This window comes from Aspergillus saccharolyticus (genome assembly GCF_003184585.1).
Source record: "Aspergillus saccharolyticus JOP 1030-1 unplaced genomic scaffold BP01scaffold_25, whole genome shotgun sequence".
Classification (NCBI taxonomy): Eukaryota; Fungi; Ascomycota; class Eurotiomycetes; order Eurotiales; family Aspergillaceae; genus Aspergillus; species Aspergillus saccharolyticus.
This window is the reverse complement of record NW_020290635.1, coordinates 280,530-297,602: the sequence shown is the minus strand read 5'-3', so window position 1 is coordinate 297,602 and position 17,073 is coordinate 280,530. Positions and strand designations below refer to the sequence as shown.

Here is a 17,073-nt window from a genome sequence, read left to right as displayed (position 1 = left end):
ACGGTGTACCTGCTCCGAGATCCACCAATTGCGATCGATCCTTCACCTGAGCAGATAATGAGGAAGGGTCTCTGATCGTGGTAGAACACACACACTTGGGTTGGGGGCTAGGAGGTGGACAGCTTATATCTACGAATAGGTCCCGATTGGAAAAGGGGAATGGTTTAGGAAGCGCGTCAAGCCACGATGTGGGCGTGATAGGCGAACCAGCACTGTTTGTCGCACGGGAAAACGGACAATGACGGCTAGATCGTGATGGGCCTGAGGGTATCCCAGGGAGAGAACGCCACCATCCGGAACTCTTTTGTCCGCTTTTGTTATTGGTAGCCACTGTTCCTGACGTCACGAATGGTTGAAACTGTCTGTGTAGATTAAAGGCAGGTACATTTCTCTTGTTCATTAAGTGCTAGGTAGTTCTAATTCGACTCAGATATTAGGTATTTTTTTTTTTATCAAGGAAGAAAAGTTTTGGTACAGGCACTCAGTCACGCCAGCTAATCTGGAATGAGAGAATTGCCACTTCTGCATGCAGGCATCTATTACTGTGCCGGACGGGATCTGTTGAGGCTCAGCCCAGGCCGTCAAACCGTAAGCTCTCGGAATTACCTTCCGTCAATTGGCTCGCTCGGCCCGAGATTCGACCGATTTGCCTATCATCTTTCCAGTTTCTACAGCTCCTGCTCGGCTTCTCAGTCCACTCTTGTTCAAAAGTCTTTCTTGATAGTTGAATATAGACTGCATTACGGAGCCCTTTCTGAACGTTTCAACATGCGGTACGTGGATGCGACCGTCCCGTGTGGGCCTAGTCTGACGAGCGCACAAACTACTAGTTACTCACAGGTTCTCCTGGGGAGGACTAGTGCAGCCTCCGAGGCCTTGACAAATTCCATTGCTCATGTCATCAGCACACTCAACGAATGAGGAGAAGTCACAGACACCTATTCCTTATATGAAACGAAAAGTCAACACTGCGATAACTTTGTGGGGTCGATTCTGCATCCATCCATGGAGATTATCCCGGATTTCGCCTGGTCGCAAGCCAATTGGTCAGGTCCGTGCATGCAGCTGTACCATCAGCGGCTTCTTCTCCCACAACGAGAACACATTCTGCTTGTCCCAGTCCACCGACTCCGGGGCTAGAGACAAAGTGAAGTGGTATAGCACCTTTGCCAAAATGATTCGCATCTCGTGATACGCCAAACTACCTCTGATGTCAGCATTGGGGCTCCACACGCTGCACAACATTTCCTCGCCTGGGATGATACGTACTTCTTGCCCAAACAGTTGCGTGGCCCATAGGAGAACGGCTGAAATGCAGCTTTGTTGTCGCTGGCGAACTCCGGGTCATCAGTCCATCGCTCTGGGACGAAATCATCTGGTCGCTTGAAGTTCTCGGGGCTACGGTATGTCGCCCATTGATGCACGGAGACCGAAACCTTGAGTGGAGTCAGCTTGGGTACGTTCAGATCATGGGCCGGACGAAACTACTCACATTAGCTGGAACGAACTCTCCACAAACCGTCATTCCTCCTTCTGGCACCTGTCGAGGGGCCCCAACAGGCACCGGCGGATAGACACGCAATCCTTCCTCTATGCATGCGTTCAGATACTTCAACTGCGCGAGGCGGATCATGTCAATCTTCTCGTCCTTGAATGCTTCTCGAATCTCTTGCGTGATTTTCTGCATCTTTTCTGGGTGTGTCAGCAATTGGTATGTGAGGCCGCTCAGCGCCGTGGCCGTGGTCTCCGTCCCAGCTACCATGAAGAGCTGAGAGTTGGAGTACATCTCGTCACGGGTGAGCTGGAGGGACTCCTTCTGTCCCATGATGAGGCCCCAGATATCCGGCTTGTCGAGGGTCTGTTCCACACGCCAGTCAACCCGTGCTTTACTGGATCGGAAGTGCGTCTCCGCCTGTTCTTTCAGAGAGCGAGACAGTACTGAATTCATGATGGTAGTGAGCCACGCATAGTAACGCGTCACCCGCAGGAGGCAGAGTATTTTAACACTCGCGAAAATCCCACCGACCCAGTCCAGGTACCCGGTGCCCTTGAGCAGGTTCAAGGGATCCCCAAAGGTCAAGTCGCCCATGATGTCGAAGGTGGTCAAGTTATACAGGCGGACCATATCAGTCTTGGCAGACGGTAGTTTCTGCACAGTCTCCTGCAGTTTTGTGACCAGCATGTCCGCGTACTGAGCAATCAGCGGCTGTTGCGCCCGGAGTGCTTTATCCGAGAAGGCGTGGGAGAAGTTCCGCCTAAAGCGCGCATGGTCGTGCGCCTTGGCACGAATGATGTCTGGCGTGCCATTGAAAGTCGGACCATAAAAGCGCAAGTACTTCTCGGTGCTCTTTCTGCCCCCACTGGCATGTCCGTAAATGTCTCGCCAGGCCTGGGCGGACGTAAAGCTCAGTTCATCCGGAGAATATCTCACAGCATGACCGTAAGTGCGGTGGAGGCTCTGCAACCAGACAACATGATCACCTCTCAACGTGTGATATACGGAGGGCAAATAAGTCACGACAGCCAGTTTCGGACCCGGGAACTTTCGCAGTGGATTAAACAGGAGTTCGTAACAACCATTCGCCACTACCGCTAATAGGACCTAGGATGTCCCGCTGCTATTAACATGGATTCTAGTGCAACATGCATCATCAATGCTCATTACTCACCACTCCGAAAGCCAGGGGCAGATAATGCTCATAGACGGCATGTTGTATGTCGTTCAGAGCCATACTCGTTGACTGCTTCATTCCGCGGAAGGGCAATTTGGATTGCAACTGGTTCTCAAATGATGAGTTCCTGGGTTTTGTGTGCAGGAAGGAGACTGCCTGACGACGCGCAGAAGCTGTTCGGGGACTGAATGATATTTATCTATCGCCAACCACCAGGAGCACTCGCAATCGGCTCACGGCTGTCTGCCGGATGACGGGCGTTCATGATTGTCTGTATAACGCCCACTTATGCGCCGAAAGACAGCATGAACCTTGTGGTTATGCGTGCAGGTGCCAAACGCGACCGTCATTTGCCTGGCAGCGAGCGACCGGTTGGGATCCTTGTGTCGAAACCGTTCCACGACAGGGATGTGCTATCACCACTGGCCATAATGTCGCATCTTATTCGATGCTTTGCTGCTAGACGAAGGTGTACTGTGTGCAAACAATTCCTCACTGAGCGGGGAAGTTGGTGGAGGATGGAGGTGCAAAAGAGGGGAACCCTGGATAGCGCAACCCGGTATGCTGATCGTCTGCATCAGGCCCACCTTACTGCTTAAGGGAGTAGTCCTCCAAACCGAAGCAGAGTGCCAGAATTTACGATGGTTAGTATTGATGGGCCGTTGCACTGGGGGAGAGTCAGTGACCTCACCACCATAACTCATTGCTCCACAAATGCGAGCGGGAACTCTATCTGCCGATGCTGATCCACAAGCTTCCCATGAAGGATTCGTGGTTGCCAGATCACAATGGCTTGACTTATGTCGTGCCTCAAGCCGAGAGTCATGATGTTACACCAGCCTGCCTCCACTTGCCTATCTCAAGTCCTTGCATGCAGTGGTTGTGTCGCCTAGCCGGTTCTGTGCACGGATCTCGGTGGACGTGCCCGCTTCTCCTCGGTCAAGGCCATATGTCGTATTCCATCATCGTCCTATGTGCCGTCGCTGCGACTTGTCGTCATAGGGATACGAAACATGAACTCAGGCCCAGAAGGATGTGTCCGGCTGCAGGCTTCTCAACGTTGAATCTTTTCCTTGGTCCACCTGACAGGAAAAGATCAGCTACGTGCTTCATCCTGTCAATGCACTAGGACGTACAGAGGTAGAGAACGAACGGGAGATAGTGAGGGGGACTTTGTTCTTTGCTAAGTTTGCCCTTTTCAGAGTTCCATAATCGCATCAATGGACGACATTATGTTGTGACTTTGGATTGGGGGCTGGGAGATCCTGAGGGGAAGACATGGATGTGTATGTACGGGAATTGGTACCCACCAGGAACGCATCTCCACACATGAAGGTTCGGCACGCTGCAAATCATAACAGCCACAAAACTTGGATTTTGTCGTTCTCGCTCGTGGACATAATCCTTTCCCTGTTTCATCTGCACACTGTCTTGCTTGATAATGTCATTGACTGGTTCAGACTGCGCCAATGTCCTCATGCCAATCTCCATCTGCCCTATTTCATCGCCAGGCATCGACTCTATGGTTCACGCTGGAGCCGACCCAAAGGTTATGGCACAGACCAAATTGGCCGTCGAGAAAGTTCTGAGCAAAGATGGTCTAGGGTGGGACGACGTGGCGGAAGTATTTCCGTGTGGTGACTGTTTGCAAATCGCGTCCCAGTCTCGTTTGGTTGACACGGCCAATGTCCGAACATGTTTTTTGTGCGATGGAGCTTCAGTCGAGGTCAGTGCCCTGCGTCGTCAATCGTAGTTCGCATTCTAACATACCACATCCCCCATGCAGACGGTGCGATCTGCACTCGTTGCCACTCTGGCCAACCATCCCATCTTACTCTCTTACGTGGTCATCGACATGACACATCTTGACCCTCGGCGGCCAGTCCCTCGACTCGCACCTCTCATTCGAAACGTACGCGGACATGCTATACAGACGGCGTGACTCGCCGAAAGCCACCGGGGCGGTCAATTACTACATCCACTACCTCCAGGACCTCCGAGACCACCAGCACGCCTTCTGGTCCATCGGCACCCCGGAAACCCATATTTCCCCGCATCGAATTTATACCGGCGGCGAGACTCTCGACTTCCCCGCCCCCTCCGTGGTTCGTCTCCGGCAGCGGTATCCCCATCTCAGCGCCCCGGTTCTCGTCAAAGCAGCCGTGATCCTCCTGATTCTGTCGCGGACAAACCACAGCCACGCTCTCTTCGTTAGCATGGAAGCCGCTCGCTCCGAGTACCCGTTCGTCGACGATGACGACGGCCACCGCGACGCCGTCGACGTCGCCGGCCCCACCTTCAACTGGGTCTGCAGCCTCGTCGCCTTCTGTCCCGAGGAATCGATCCTCACCTTCCTGACGCGCGTGTCCTCGGAACAGCTCGCACAGACCAAGCACGCGCACGTCCCCTGGCATCGTGTCTTCGAGGATCTGGATCTCCCGCGGATGAGCTGTTCTTCCGCCTCACCAACGGGCTCATCTTCAACTGGATTCCAGGGCTCAGGCCGGAGATGATCGGGCCAAATCCCTACCAGAACATGTCGAGGCTGATGTGGCATGTCCGAGTCAACCAGGGGCTGATGGTGTCTGCGGGCCAGGGCGGTCCCGGTGGGAGTCAGCTGGTGCTGATGGCTGAAGGGGCGGTGATGAATGGCCCGGCGGTCTGGGTAGTCCGAATCCTGAAGGAAGTCAGAAGGATTGTGCTGTGGATTTCGGAGGAAGGGAATCTGGCACGGTGTAATCGGGCATTGTGGATAACGTAGCGATATGTTTTGGTTGAATCGAACCTTTGCCAATCTTTAGAGCGGCTGATGGCTGAGGTGACGATTTGCTACTGGTAGCCTTGAGCACATGCATGGGTCTATGATTTGGTCATGTTCTCATGTTCTTGGAAGTGTACCGATGCTGGCTAGGTCTCTGGACTTTTATGAGGTATTATGAAGTCTAAGCGCAAGGCCACGTCAAAAATTCCCGTGTGGGCGAATCATCACCAGCGTTCTATCTCCAGAGAGAAAATATGTCGGGCGCTTTGTTGGATGGTCCAGACTATACCTGACACTATTATCCTCCTGCTTATCCATAAGTAGCACCTGTATGGCTAGGGTCAGCACATTCTAGACACCAAAAGGCATGTTTCTACAAGACATCAATGCACTCTCGCACATAGCGGACATAAACGCGATGACAAGCGGGCCGAAGACCGAAGATTACGCCTTTTGCAGCAGACATCAAACCCATCCATCCACCAATCAGCAACTTCAATCTCACTATCTTTACGGGGTCCCATGACGGCATCAAATCCGTAAACGCCGATATATCCGGCCCCGTGTCTCCAACCAGTGCTCCAGCAGTAACAGTATATCAAGCCACTATCCCATCCCCTGGGGGTCCATCCCAAATCCACCCCCCCAAGGCACCATTCCACCAAATGCCTCCCCAACTCGCAACCCGCCCGCTAGGCACCAACGGGCCCCAAGTGCCGCGCCTCGGCTTCGGCACGATGGGGCTCAGCACCTTCTACGGGCCCACGAAGCCCGACTCGGAGCGCCTCGCCCTGCTGGATAAAGCCTACGAACTCGGCGAGACCTTCTGGGACACAGGTACAAGTGTAGCCCGCACCTTCTCCAAACTTACCACCCATACTCACCACGCACCCCGTATCAAGCGGCCCTCTACGGCGACAGCGAAACCCTACTGGGCACCTGGCTGCGCACCCACCCCCACCAACGCGACGAGATCTTCCTCGCCACCAAATTCGGCGCCGAATTCATCGACGGCGACATGCTGATCGACAGCTCCCGCGCCCGCTGCCTCTCCTCTTGCGACCGCAGCCTCCAGCGCCTGGGCGTCTCCACCATCGACCTCCTGTACGCCCACCGCCTCGACCCGACCATCCCCATCGAAGAGACGGTGCAGGCGATGGCGGAGCTCCAGGCGCAGGGCAAGATCCGCTTCCTCGGGCTGAGCGAGGTCAGCGCGGCGACGCTGCGGCGCGCGTGTCGCGTGCACCCCATCGCGGCGGTGCAGGTCGAGTACTCGCCCTTCTCGCTGGAGATCGAGTCCCCGCAGACGGATCTGCTGCGCACGGCCCGGGAATTGGGGGTGGCGGTCGTCGCCTACTCGCCGCTCTCGCGGGGGATCCTGGCCGGGCGGATTCGCTCGCGCGGGGATCTTCCCCCGGGGGATCTCCGGTTGTGGTTGCCGCGGTATAGTGAGGAGAACTTCGGGCGGAATTTGGTGTTGGTTGAGCACCTCCAGAAACTGGCGGCGGAGAAGGGGTGCACGGTGTCGCAGTTGGTGCTGGCGTGGTTGCTGGCTCAGGGCGATGATGTGTTTCCCATTCCGGGGACGACGAGGGAGGCGGCGCTGGAGGAGAATGTCGGGGCGTTGGAGGTGCGGTTGACCGAGGAGGAGGTTGCGAGGATCAGACAGGTGGTGGAGGAGGCGGAGGTGCAGGGGGGGAGGTATCCAGAGGATGCGTTGCAGACGTGTTTTGTGGATACCGTGCCGTTGAAGGGGGGTTTGTAGTCTTCCTGTCTACTCTGTAAGCGCTGCGCAAGACCTTCCCGCCAGCCCTAACTCAGACACGAAACAACAGAAGCAACAGAGTAATAGAGTATTGAGTAATAACTACGGTAACTAACTAGCAAGACTACCCCCAGAATACTTACTCCATAACTGCACAGACCCTCAACACCGCCATCTGCAGCCATCACCCGATCCACTACCCGAACTGTCCCCGTGCAACCAGAATCAGCACACCCGGAAAAAGACTTATGACGAAGACCAGTCCTGCAGTTCATCCGTGCAATCCTTCATCAGGGGCTCCATCGCAGCCAATGAGTACCGAATACCCCAGAGTGTGGCGGACTCGGCCGCGCGGGATCGACGGGCAAAATCGTATGACGGATCGAGTCTCCCGATCAGGCCATATCACTGCCCCTTAGTGTGTGACGGGGTGGTGATGCAGTCTGTTTCCATCGGCGAGAGGTTTATAAATCCAGTCTCGGTCTTTACTTACCACCATGACAACAACATCCAAATAAATACTGAATAATCTACTCTCTACTCAACCACTACCACTAAACAAACCAATACTCTGAGCAATCCTACCAAGATGAACCTCGCCCACCCCTCCTCCCGTCCCTTCTTCAAGAGCCACCCCCACATCAACCCCCAGAGTCTGAAGAAACCCAGTCGCTGGTATCTGCCTGCCATGGCTGCTATTGCTCTTGGTGCGTTTGTCTTTCACCCTGCTAGACCAAAAAGTAATGGTAGGCTAACACAGGGGGTAGGCTTCGGCGCGTACAACCATTTCACCGCCACCCAAAGCACCGCTCCCACCAACCTCCAATCCCAAGCTCAGCTCCAGCAACAAGAGGAAGAGCGTCTGCGCAAGAATCGGGCGTTGATGGACGCGTACGGCGAGAAGGAGACGTTGCAGGATATCGAGCGCGCGTTGGTGGTGTATGATCTGCAGTGACTGCTGCTTCAGCCATCAGCGGTGTGTGTGTCTATCGGATTGGTTAATGGGTTTCGGGATGATGGCGTTATCGGTTGATTGGACGGCTTAGCGATTGGGAGGGTATCAAGGAATCAGGCTGCGGATATGATATGGTTATGATGCAGCTGGTCTGTGATCTGGGCCGATATGATGGTTATGCATGATGCATGGTTTGTCTCACTGGAGTTAAATCAATGGATTTTTTTTTTGCTTCTGAAATGCAATTTATTGAAGAGTTGTAGGGTTTTATGGGATATATGATATGGGTATAGAGCTCAACCACACAAAGAACATCACTCTGACTACAAGCCACACCACCTCGGCATCACATCCACAACTCCCCCAGAGCCACCACCACTGCCATCCACACCAACCCCCAACCACCCCCTAAAGTCCCCCTCCCTCTCCCCGCCCCGGACACCGCACTCTCCTGCGCGCCATCCCCGTCCCCCGTCCCATTCCCATTCCCACCCCCAAGCACAGCGTGCAGATCAAACTCTCTCGGCGCCACCCCCACCGCCCCGTCCCTACGAATCGAACTGAAATACAAATCCCCTCCCGCAGTCACATATACATACGCCGCCTGGAAGAACGGCCGCCCCAGCACAATCGCCCCGGCCCCCGCATCCGCCACGCACCGCGACCCCGCCGGCACGAGGTCCGCCCACACCGCAATCTCAAACCTCGGATACGTCGCACTGTCCGCATTGAACCCGATCGTGAAGTTGCGGTCGCAGAAGCTCGCGTCGGGAACGGTGAGGGTGTCGCGGCTGAAGTTGAGGGTCGCGGGGAGGGGCTGTGTGGTCTGGGAGATGGTGGTGGTGGCGAAGGGGTAGGTGGTGTCGTTCGTGGACGGCGAGTTGGTCTCGGTGGTGGCCGGTGAAGCGTAGAGGTGGAGCTGCACCTTCCCCACGGATTGCGCCCCGGTCGCGATGAAGGTGGACTCCCCCGCGCTGGTGGCCGCGGTCGTCTGCCAGTGGGTTTCGTTGTAGATGCGGTTCGCGTCGTAGTTCCCTCCAAACACCAGGGCGCCGGGCCAGTGGCCGGCCAGCCCCAGGTTCAGGCCCACGGGCAGGGAGGTGAGGTTCGTGCTGCTGATGTTGGTGGGGCTGTCGGCCGTGGCGATGACGGTGCTGAGGACGCTGACGGTGCTGTCGGCGCCGAGGAGGAGGGCGTCTTGCGCGGAATTCAACGCAATCTCCAGCGAAGAGGAGGAGGAGGAGGTGTCGCCAGAGGGAGCGCCCGCGGGGAAGACGGTTGCGGTGGGCTGGTGCGTCGGGGTGGCGATTGTGCCAAAGGTGATCGGGAGGATTTCTGCGCCGGAGCTGCCAATGTGCACGCTCGCCCCCCAGGCGGCTGTCGCTGCGCTGGCGGGCCCAGTCAAGGGGATGTACCAGGCGTTGGCGGCGGCATCGGACGCGGTGGTGATGGGGAGGCCGGACGCGTCGATCATCGAGACCGTCTCGACGGAGGCGGCGGCGGCTGTCACGGGGCTGGTGTCGACGGCCAGTTGGGCAGAGGCGAGAAGGCCTAAACTGGCGGCAAAGAGAAGATGTGCTAGCTTGCTTGCCATCTTCCTGTACATGTAAGGACAGACTGCGGTGAAGAGGACTGGTTCCGCGAGAGAAAAGAGTGACTCGCGAGGGTTGGCGTAACGAATGTGAAGACGATCGGTGAGGAACGACGGGCAGCCTACACCGGCATGGAGACAGAGAACGCAGACCGAATCTGAAAGGAAGAAGAAACAGAATCGTCTTCTCTCTCAGGAGATGTGCTCCTCAGCTGAGTTCGGTTCCTGCGTCGCCTGGGGGCGAAAGCCAGGAGCATGGCAGTCGGTTCTCGCGTGCGGCTCCTGCGTGGTGGTTTCAGAAGCACCCTCATGTCAGGCACGCATCGCGATGCAGGGCTGGTTGAGATGGATGTGCGCGATGGGCAAATCGGGACAGCTCTTGGTGTTGCATTGTTGGGGGCGGCCCCAAGCTAGCATCCTGGCGGACGGAGTGCAGTCCTGACAGAATAGTTGCGCTGACATTCGTTGGCAGCATACTCTTGAATATCTGAACGTATGTTAGTTACGATGCAGTGCAGTACGCCTTGTGTTCTAAGAGGGGTATTCGAACTTGCCATGTAGCTTCATTGGCTGGATTCTTGGACTCGAGTTGCTCTCATCACAGATCGCATCCTCTTATATGTCTAGAGTCTATACCTCTGGACAGTTTCTGCTTCTTGTGGCGAGTAACTTGAGCAAGGCAGACAGTGGAAGCCTGCAGCACATTTGATGGCCCAATGGATGAAGCTATTCACAATCCTGGGAACCAAACACGGAGGAAGAAGGCGGTCAACCCACCAGACGAGAGTTTTCCCGGCAGAACTACAGCCGAAAGGCGGTCAACAACATTGCTGGCCCTCCATCCACAGCATGAAGCAGAAGATACTCCTCCGTAGTACTCCGTACTACTTCCTACTAAGTGGTTTTCTCGTCAACTCCCTCGAAAAGGGATTCACTCGGAGTTTTGCCATTCAGAGTTAGTCTGAAGTAACCGCCAGCCACAGGAGGGGCATCATGCACGGTGACGTCAAGCCCCCCCTGATTCCCTGATTGTCTGCACGCAAGAAACTCCCGCTAACCCGATCCCAGACGCACAGATCGTGTACCTGAGTTGCTGCAATTGTATCCACAATTCGAGGTACCCTGTGAATGCCACTTGCACAGAGTGGCTCCCTCCGCTAGAGGCACTCCCCGGTGGGACACCTACAGCAAGAGTACCTGCTAAGGGTTACAAACTCGGTCAAGGGGCATACATAGCAACTGAATGAGAAGAACATCCACTGAATCATGGTTTGTATACAAGTTTCAATTAAATATACTAGAAGACGAGCTATTTACAGGCTTTCTTCGCATGCAATTATCAATCCTCACCCTCACACATCTGCCACCAGCCATCCCCGTATGCCCCCGACTAAGAAGCAAAGCCGGTGCTGATGGCCCAGGTGACATCGGCGTTGAAGGAAGTCGCCGAATCAAAGGTGTGCACGCCACCGTTGCTGGCGATGTACAGAGCGTCATCATAGTGGCGGAAGTAGCGGGTCGGGTAGTTCCAGGAGCGAATGGACAGGTAGCCGGAGCCGGAGTTGTTGATCCCGGTCTGGGGGCAGAAGGTGGCGTCCTCGTTGAACTGCTTGGTGCCGTCGCTGGCGTTCAGGTAGAGGACGAAGTCGGAGTGGCGGAGGTAGCTGCCGGGGGTGTCGACGGACTCGAAGGAGAAGCAGGCGGAGTTGCCCAGCCCGGTGCGCACGGTCCAGCTGGCCTGCTCCTGGAGGGTGGTGGAGCTGGAGGAGGAGACGACCTCGGTGACGACGCTGGTGCCGCTGTGGACGAGATACCGGGTGGTGTAGCCGGTGGTGGTGGCGCGGAAGGAGATGGAGGACCCCACGGTCAGGGCGGAGCCGCTGGTCAGCGAGGTGGTCGCGTACTTGGCCGCCACGATATTGGCCTGCACCGAGGCCTCGGTCGCGTCGGACGGATAGCCCGAGGTCATCACCCCCTCGTAGAAGGTGCCCTGCGCGCCGTTGCTGTTGTCGCCGCCGATACCCAGAATGATGGCCCCTTCCTTGCTCATCGGGTTGTAGCCGGTCACGGTGGGACGCGCGCCACTATAGAAGGTCGACAGCGCCCCCGAGGCCGCGTTGCCGGCGCGGATCGCCCACTGGTTGGGCTCGCCCTTGACGGCGGCCGTGACGAACCGGTAGGAGATGGACGGGTCCGCCGAGTTGAGGCCCTCCGCCTGGCCGGAGAACAGGTTGTTCTCGAGATCCGCCATCACCCACGGGCCGCTGCCGGACCCGTAGCCCCAGGTGGTGCTGTTGCCATAGTAGATGGCCTCCATGTGGCCGGCGCCCGTGTCGGTGCTGCTGGTCTCGGCGTTGCCGTAGTCGAAGCAGCAGGCATCGTTGTAGTGGGTGCCATCCAGCACCGCATACATGCCCTCCGGCTCGTCCCCGGTAGCGGTGCCGTTGGCCTCGTTGTTGCGGTAGCCGGTGCCGGGCGAGACGAAGACCCCGTAGGCCTTGTTGCCGTTCAGCGTGACGGGGGCGCCAATGGCGCTGGCCAGGTTGTCGTAGCCGTTGGCCTCGGGACCATCGAACCCACCGGGGGGAGCCCGGGTGAGGTCATTCCCACTGCCCGACTGGTCATAGATGATGGAGATCAGGCAGGTGGTGCTGGCGCAGAAAGTGTCCTGGGCCGCAGCGTTGGCCACCCCACCGGCCGTGAGAGGCGAGATGTCTATGGTGGTGCTGTCGGAGCCCCGGATGACCTGGTAGAGAGGACCGCTGTAGGCACTGTACAGGGCACGAGTGGTGCTGTGCGCGGCGACACATGGAGCCCCGCCGGAGGCATAGATATCGCAGGGTCCGGCACTGACCAGGGTGCCGGTGGCCACCAGCCCTAGGAGGTTTCGTCGAGAGAGCATCTTGATGAGTGTGCAGGTGTGCGAAGATTGGGGGTGATGCTTGAGCAGGCTGCCAGACTCACTTCCGGGGACATGGCTGGGGTTTTATATCATGTTAAAACACCCCGTCACCCAGCATCTCTCTCCTCGTCACTCGGTCCACATTGGTCACGGTGGCAGGAAAGCCGCCAGGCTGCACGGAACATTGAATTCCACCTCTGATGCTCAATCCCTGTAATTAGGTCATGCAATGCTGCACCATGAGTGTTGGACTCCGAGGAGGCCATTGGGTGGGGTTGTCAGGTACCCCCGCATGGAATGGCAGGCAGGATGCATGAGATGTGAAGATCTCGCGACTAGGGCTAACCGAGGCGCTTGTGCCACCGGGGTTTTTCCCTTTTTCTTCGGCAGAACAACCAAACCCCCCCTTTTACAAACCGGTTGTTCAGGCCCTGCAAGACACTGTTATGCCCCATTGGGAATGCGGGGCCCCGGACTGGGAGCGGCACTAATGATGGGGCAGTTGGCTGAGCGAGGATAAGCATGCGGTGCTAAGCTTGACGAAATCAATCGGCGAAGGGGATCTCCCCTGTCAGGAACCGGTGGTTTTCCGGTGGGGTAAAAGCTAAAGTTGAACCAAGTTGAAGGGGATATAAGGCAAGTCGAATATGACAGAAATCGTGAATGGGTTGAGCAGAGATCTGCATTGTAGACTACTGCAAGCAGAAATGTGAAGATGCAAGGAACGAAAAGGGGGATCTCCGTGTCTCAAATTGCAGCCATGAACAGGCCGCTTACATCATCCATGAGAGAAAGTCACTTCTTAAGTATTATCATGACCTGATAGTCACTCTGCAGAAATACTGGGGTGATCGTGGGTGTCTTACATCCAGTAGGCAAGTTGTAGGCTGCTACTATATATGTTTATATCGGGGGGAATATAGATAACAAACTCAATACCTGCTGGGTTTCTAACTCTAGAACTCGGTCACGTTCCTGTCACTCGCAGTAGCCAATCAGAATCTAGAAACTCCCTCATAAAATTGCAAAGCTTTACAAACAAATATCCAGTCCTCTTTCCCAGTACTTCATATTCAAAATATAGATATAATATCCAGATAATAGATATTTCTTATCATCCTCCACCTCCGAATGTAAAATAGAATATTATTCTAGACAAGTAAATCAACCCGGACTATGGCTGATGATACTCAAAATCCTAACATTGAACTAAATATTCAGCAATATCTTGGTCCAGGGGACCATCCTCCTATGAAGCCTCAGCCGTTGACAGTACTGCCCACACCAACCTCGAGCTATCTGTCAGGGACCAACTCATAGTCCACTGATTCTTCAACAGAATCTCCCTCGTCCAGTATTGGATCCCAGAGAGCCCGGGCCCTGACGCCCCCGCCCTCGTCCGAGGAAATCCAGGACCAACCCACTGCACCCCTCCTGGCTCCAGGCCCATGCCAGCTGCACTTCTTCAGACGTGGCGAGACTGAATACACGGTGCAATGGCCGGCCGCGCGGGTGCTCACGTACTATAAGCAGTTCTTCAAGCAGGTCAGCATAGTCCTGGCGCTTCATCCGCTTACTGATATTCCCGTAATATATACTAGTTGGTGTATAGTATTCTGTAGGTAAGAAACCCTACTGATTTCCTGGGCAAGATGCCAGGTTGTCTAGCCAAGGTGAAAAGAATATTCAAAAATATATTACGCATATATATAATCACAGCGAATGACGGATGCATTCGATTTATAAATCTCCTCTACTTTCCAAGTAATTCTCGTCGCTCAAGTGATATACTCCCTTGAAAGATGCTTTGTTCTTCTATATATTTGGTTCTCAATGACGCAGGAGGAAGGAGAATTCAATGGAGGAAATGATGTCCCTGCAGACTCCATCTTGGGCTTGGCTGCTGTCGCTACGTTATGATTCAGCCGTGGCAGCTAGCACGGTTAGACTAACTGAGCAACAATATCGGACTGGTCGTCAAGATTAATATGCTTGGAGATATTGATAACTAGAGGAGATGCTCTTCCAAGTTCCGCATAACTAACTTACCAAAGAAGGGAATACAACGGCTGCGTCAGTCATTTTATGCCCCCTGTCTCAGCCAATCGTAGTCCAGTTTATTCTCGATCTTTTTACCTCAATCACATCTGAAAACAACCAAGCTGGGTTAAGCAGCACATACACTGTCTTCAACCAGCAAAAACAACTATATGCGTTACATCCCCGCAGACGAACCAAACCGAACCCAAACCCTCTTCCCAATCCATGAAACCCTCTATAACCCACACCAACAAACCAAAAACACCAGAAACTCCTTGTTCAATCCCTCGTAATCACCAACTCCTTCACAACATGAATCCCCCCCTGTCCCCCTCCCCCTTCCCTTCGGCTATTACCCTCCTCCCCGTCCATCGCGACCAACATGATCTGCTCATCACCCACCGGCCCCAGCTGCGTCCACTGCGTATCCGGCAGCGACAAGGGATGTCGAAACCTCTTCTTCCGGGACGGCGTGCTGTGCGGCTCACTCCCCGACAGCGGGTACCCGGAAGTGCTGCTTCTCGCGCCGCCTGCCCCGGCCTTGGGGTGACTGGGGCTCTGGCCCTGCGAGGACCAGAAGCCGGCTGCGCGCTTCCCCAGCCGTCGACAGACCGGGTAGATCATGGGGAGGTTGCCGATGATGACGGCGACGAAGGTCTCGCGGCAGGCCCAGCTGCCGGCTTGGGAGGCGCCGTTTGCGCCGGCCTATTGGTTTGTGTTTAGTATTCATGATTTGGTTGCTCGCTTGGTTTGTGCGAAGAGAGGGGGAGAGAACTCACCGTGACGATCAAAACACATCGCAAAATCCCTGCGGCCATCACGAATAACCCTCCGCTGAAGAGCACGACCAACTCCAGTTTCTCGCGCCACGGGAGACGGGCTTTGAAGAGGATCTATCATCACATTGACCGAATCATCAGTTTCCGGACTGGGTGCATGTAGTGGCGTGCAGATGGATGGATGGATCGGAGCAAAGTGGCGTACCGGGAAGGGAATGGAAATCAGATACACATCCGTCGCCACATTCAAGGTGACGGTCACGTAGACATCAATGTGCGAGACGGCGGGCTGGCAGTAGTTGCCCGGGTCCGGATGGATCTGCCAGTTGCGGTGGAGGGGCCGACAGCCCAGCAGGATGCTCAGGATGACGGCGATGTAGGTGCAGGCGATGAGGAGGTAGGCGATGCGAATGCGTTGAGTCATCTGGTACAGGCCAGCCCTAAGAATGCGGAAGTGGACCCCCGATCAGCGGAGATTCCCAAACCCCACGCAAGTAAAGCATTTAGGAAAAAGGGGAAAGCGAGCTCAGACGTTAATCGGGAATAAAACACCGCCATACAGGTCTTGAGTAACCACAACAGGGTGGTGTAGAGCGACCATCCCAGCACTTGGGTCTTGGATCCCCCGACGCGCAGACGATACTCTTCCGACTGCGGGGACAGACTCGCGCGTTCCGTGGCGGTCATGGAGTTGTTGGCCAGACCGTGCCACCAGGCGCTGACGCAGTAGGCGGCGGCTGTCTCGAGGGCGTACACTATCTTTAATGGAGAAGCAGAATGAGCATTTGCGACCGCGATGGAGTTTTCTTTTTTTTCGGGCGCACGGGAGGCGCTGGGAGGCTGGAGGGTGGAAGCACTGAGACAAAAGACATACCCCTGCCACCGGCATCAAATAGTCGTCCAGGGCAAAATTCTTGGGGCCCGCGGTGATCCACCGGGCGGTGATCCGACAGGCAATGGTCAGAATGGCCAGCGCCAGCAGGGTAAAGGCCTCAATGACGAAGTCGTCTGCCATGATGACGAGAAACGGAACGAGAAAACGAAAAGGCAGGTCTGTGGAACCATTTTGAGGCAGGACAGATTCGGGGGAAGAAGGGGGTTATTATGTATAAGACAGGTCTGTATTGAGGATTACGTTGACCGGTGCGAAATGCGATTTTGTTTGCGAGCCAAGCAGGGGAGAGGGGGAAGAAGTTGATAGATAGAATCCGGAGCAAATAACGACTCGTCAATCGAAACGGCAAATGGCCAACGTACATTCGCAACATATTTCCTGGCTCCAGTTTTTTCGTCTCCACTTGCCTGGTCCCCGTCCTGGTACTTCTTGCAGATGCCGTGCGTACGGAGTAGCCAGGACCAACTGACTCCGTAGCGTCGACTACTGCGTTACTACTGCCAGTGCACTGCATGAAGCGAAGCGGGACTAGTGACCGTTTGAAGACCCATATCCGATGAGCGGGGGTCCATCCTGGACTTCCGCGTCGAATTGTTAGAGACACTAGGGAACTAGCAGAGGCATGGACTGGTGTTCGCCTGCCAGACGGCGGGTTTTTTGGAGGGGCCGAGCTGTCATCTCCAGCAGCTTTAGCCCTAACAGTGTTAGTGGGC

General features: G+C 55.5%; 9 protein-coding genes across 9 annotated transcripts; 4 read left to right on the top strand and 5 right to left on the bottom strand.

The window, feature by feature from the left end:
* Positions 1 to 1,047: 1,047 nt before the first annotated feature.
* On the bottom strand, positions 1,048 to 2,732 carry BP01DRAFT_384340 (cytochrome P450; the record flags this gene model as incomplete). Its single annotated transcript, XM_025577500.1, has 4 exons — positions 1,048 to 1,201; positions 1,270 to 1,436; positions 1,493 to 2,602; positions 2,670 to 2,732. The coding sequence occupies 4 exons, from the start codon at positions 2,730 to 2,732 to the stop codon at positions 1,048 to 1,050; spliced, it is 1,494 nt and encodes a 497-aa protein (XP_025429668.1).
* Positions 2,733 to 4,113: 1,381 nt separating this feature from the next.
* BP01DRAFT_384339 (uncharacterized protein) lies at positions 4,114 to 5,185 on the top strand (the record flags this gene model as incomplete). Its single annotated transcript, XM_025577499.1, has 3 exons — positions 4,114 to 4,398; positions 4,459 to 4,584; positions 4,664 to 5,185. 3 exons carry the CDS (start codon positions 4,114 to 4,116, stop codon positions 5,183 to 5,185), a joined length of 933 nt encoding a protein of 310 aa, XP_025429667.1.
* Positions 5,186 to 5,486: 301 nt separating this feature from the next.
* Positions 5,487 to 6,074, bottom strand: BP01DRAFT_358409 (uncharacterized protein). The gene has a single exon (XM_025575425.1). It carries the CDS (start codon positions 5,963 to 5,965, stop codon positions 5,807 to 5,809), a length of 159 nt encoding a protein of 52 aa, XP_025429666.1. The 5' UTR covers positions 5,966 to 6,074; the 3' UTR covers positions 5,487 to 5,806.
* Positions 6,075 to 6,286: 212 nt separating this feature from the next.
* Positions 6,287 to 7,326, top strand: BP01DRAFT_358408 (Aldo/keto reductase). Its single transcript, XM_025575424.1, has one exon. It carries the CDS (start codon positions 6,452 to 6,454, stop codon positions 7,196 to 7,198), a length of 747 nt encoding a protein of 248 aa, XP_025429665.1. The 5' UTR covers positions 6,287 to 6,451; the 3' UTR covers positions 7,199 to 7,326.
* A 388-nt stretch (positions 7,327 to 7,714) lies between these two features.
* BP01DRAFT_358407 (uncharacterized protein) lies at positions 7,715 to 8,383 on the top strand. Its single transcript, XM_025575423.1, has 2 exons — positions 7,715 to 7,905; positions 7,966 to 8,383. The coding sequence occupies exons 1-2, from the start codon at positions 7,788 to 7,790 to the stop codon at positions 8,151 to 8,153; spliced, it is 306 nt and encodes a 101-aa protein (XP_025429664.1). The 5' UTR covers positions 7,715 to 7,787; the 3' UTR covers positions 8,154 to 8,383.
* Positions 8,384 to 8,499: 116 nt separating this feature from the next.
* BP01DRAFT_300672 (uncharacterized protein) lies at positions 8,500 to 9,747 on the bottom strand (the record flags this gene model as incomplete). Its single annotated transcript, XM_025571999.1, has 1 exon — positions 8,500 to 9,747. One exon carries the CDS (start codon positions 9,745 to 9,747, stop codon positions 8,500 to 8,502), a length of 1,248 nt encoding a protein of 415 aa, XP_025429663.1.
* A 104-nt stretch (positions 9,748 to 9,851) lies between these two features.
* BP01DRAFT_96876 (uncharacterized protein) lies at positions 9,852 to 10,323 on the top strand. The gene has a single exon (XM_025580270.1). The coding sequence runs from the start codon at positions 9,944 to 9,946 to the stop codon at positions 10,184 to 10,186; it is 243 nt and encodes an 80-aa protein (XP_025429662.1). The 5' UTR covers positions 9,852 to 9,943; the 3' UTR covers positions 10,187 to 10,323.
* Positions 10,324 to 11,046: 723 nt separating this feature from the next.
* BP01DRAFT_358406 (alpha-L-arabinofuranosidase B) lies at positions 11,047 to 12,826 on the bottom strand. The gene has a single exon (XM_025575422.1). It carries the CDS (start codon positions 12,644 to 12,646, stop codon positions 11,135 to 11,137), a length of 1,512 nt encoding a protein of 503 aa, XP_025429661.1. The 5' UTR covers positions 12,647 to 12,826; the 3' UTR covers positions 11,047 to 11,134.
* A 2,139-nt stretch (positions 12,827 to 14,965) lies between these two features.
* On the bottom strand, positions 14,966 to 16,521 carry BP01DRAFT_424740 (uncharacterized protein; the record flags this gene model as incomplete). Its single annotated transcript, XM_025579717.1, has 5 exons — positions 16,340 to 16,521; positions 15,998 to 16,224; positions 15,671 to 15,905; positions 15,466 to 15,579; positions 14,966 to 15,391 (listed from the first exon to the last, which is right to left on the bottom strand). Exons 1-5 carry the CDS (start codon positions 16,478 to 16,480, stop codon positions 14,966 to 14,968), a joined length of 1,143 nt encoding a protein of 380 aa, XP_025429660.1. The 5' UTR covers positions 16,481 to 16,521.
* Positions 16,522 to 17,073: the final 552 nt, after the last annotated feature.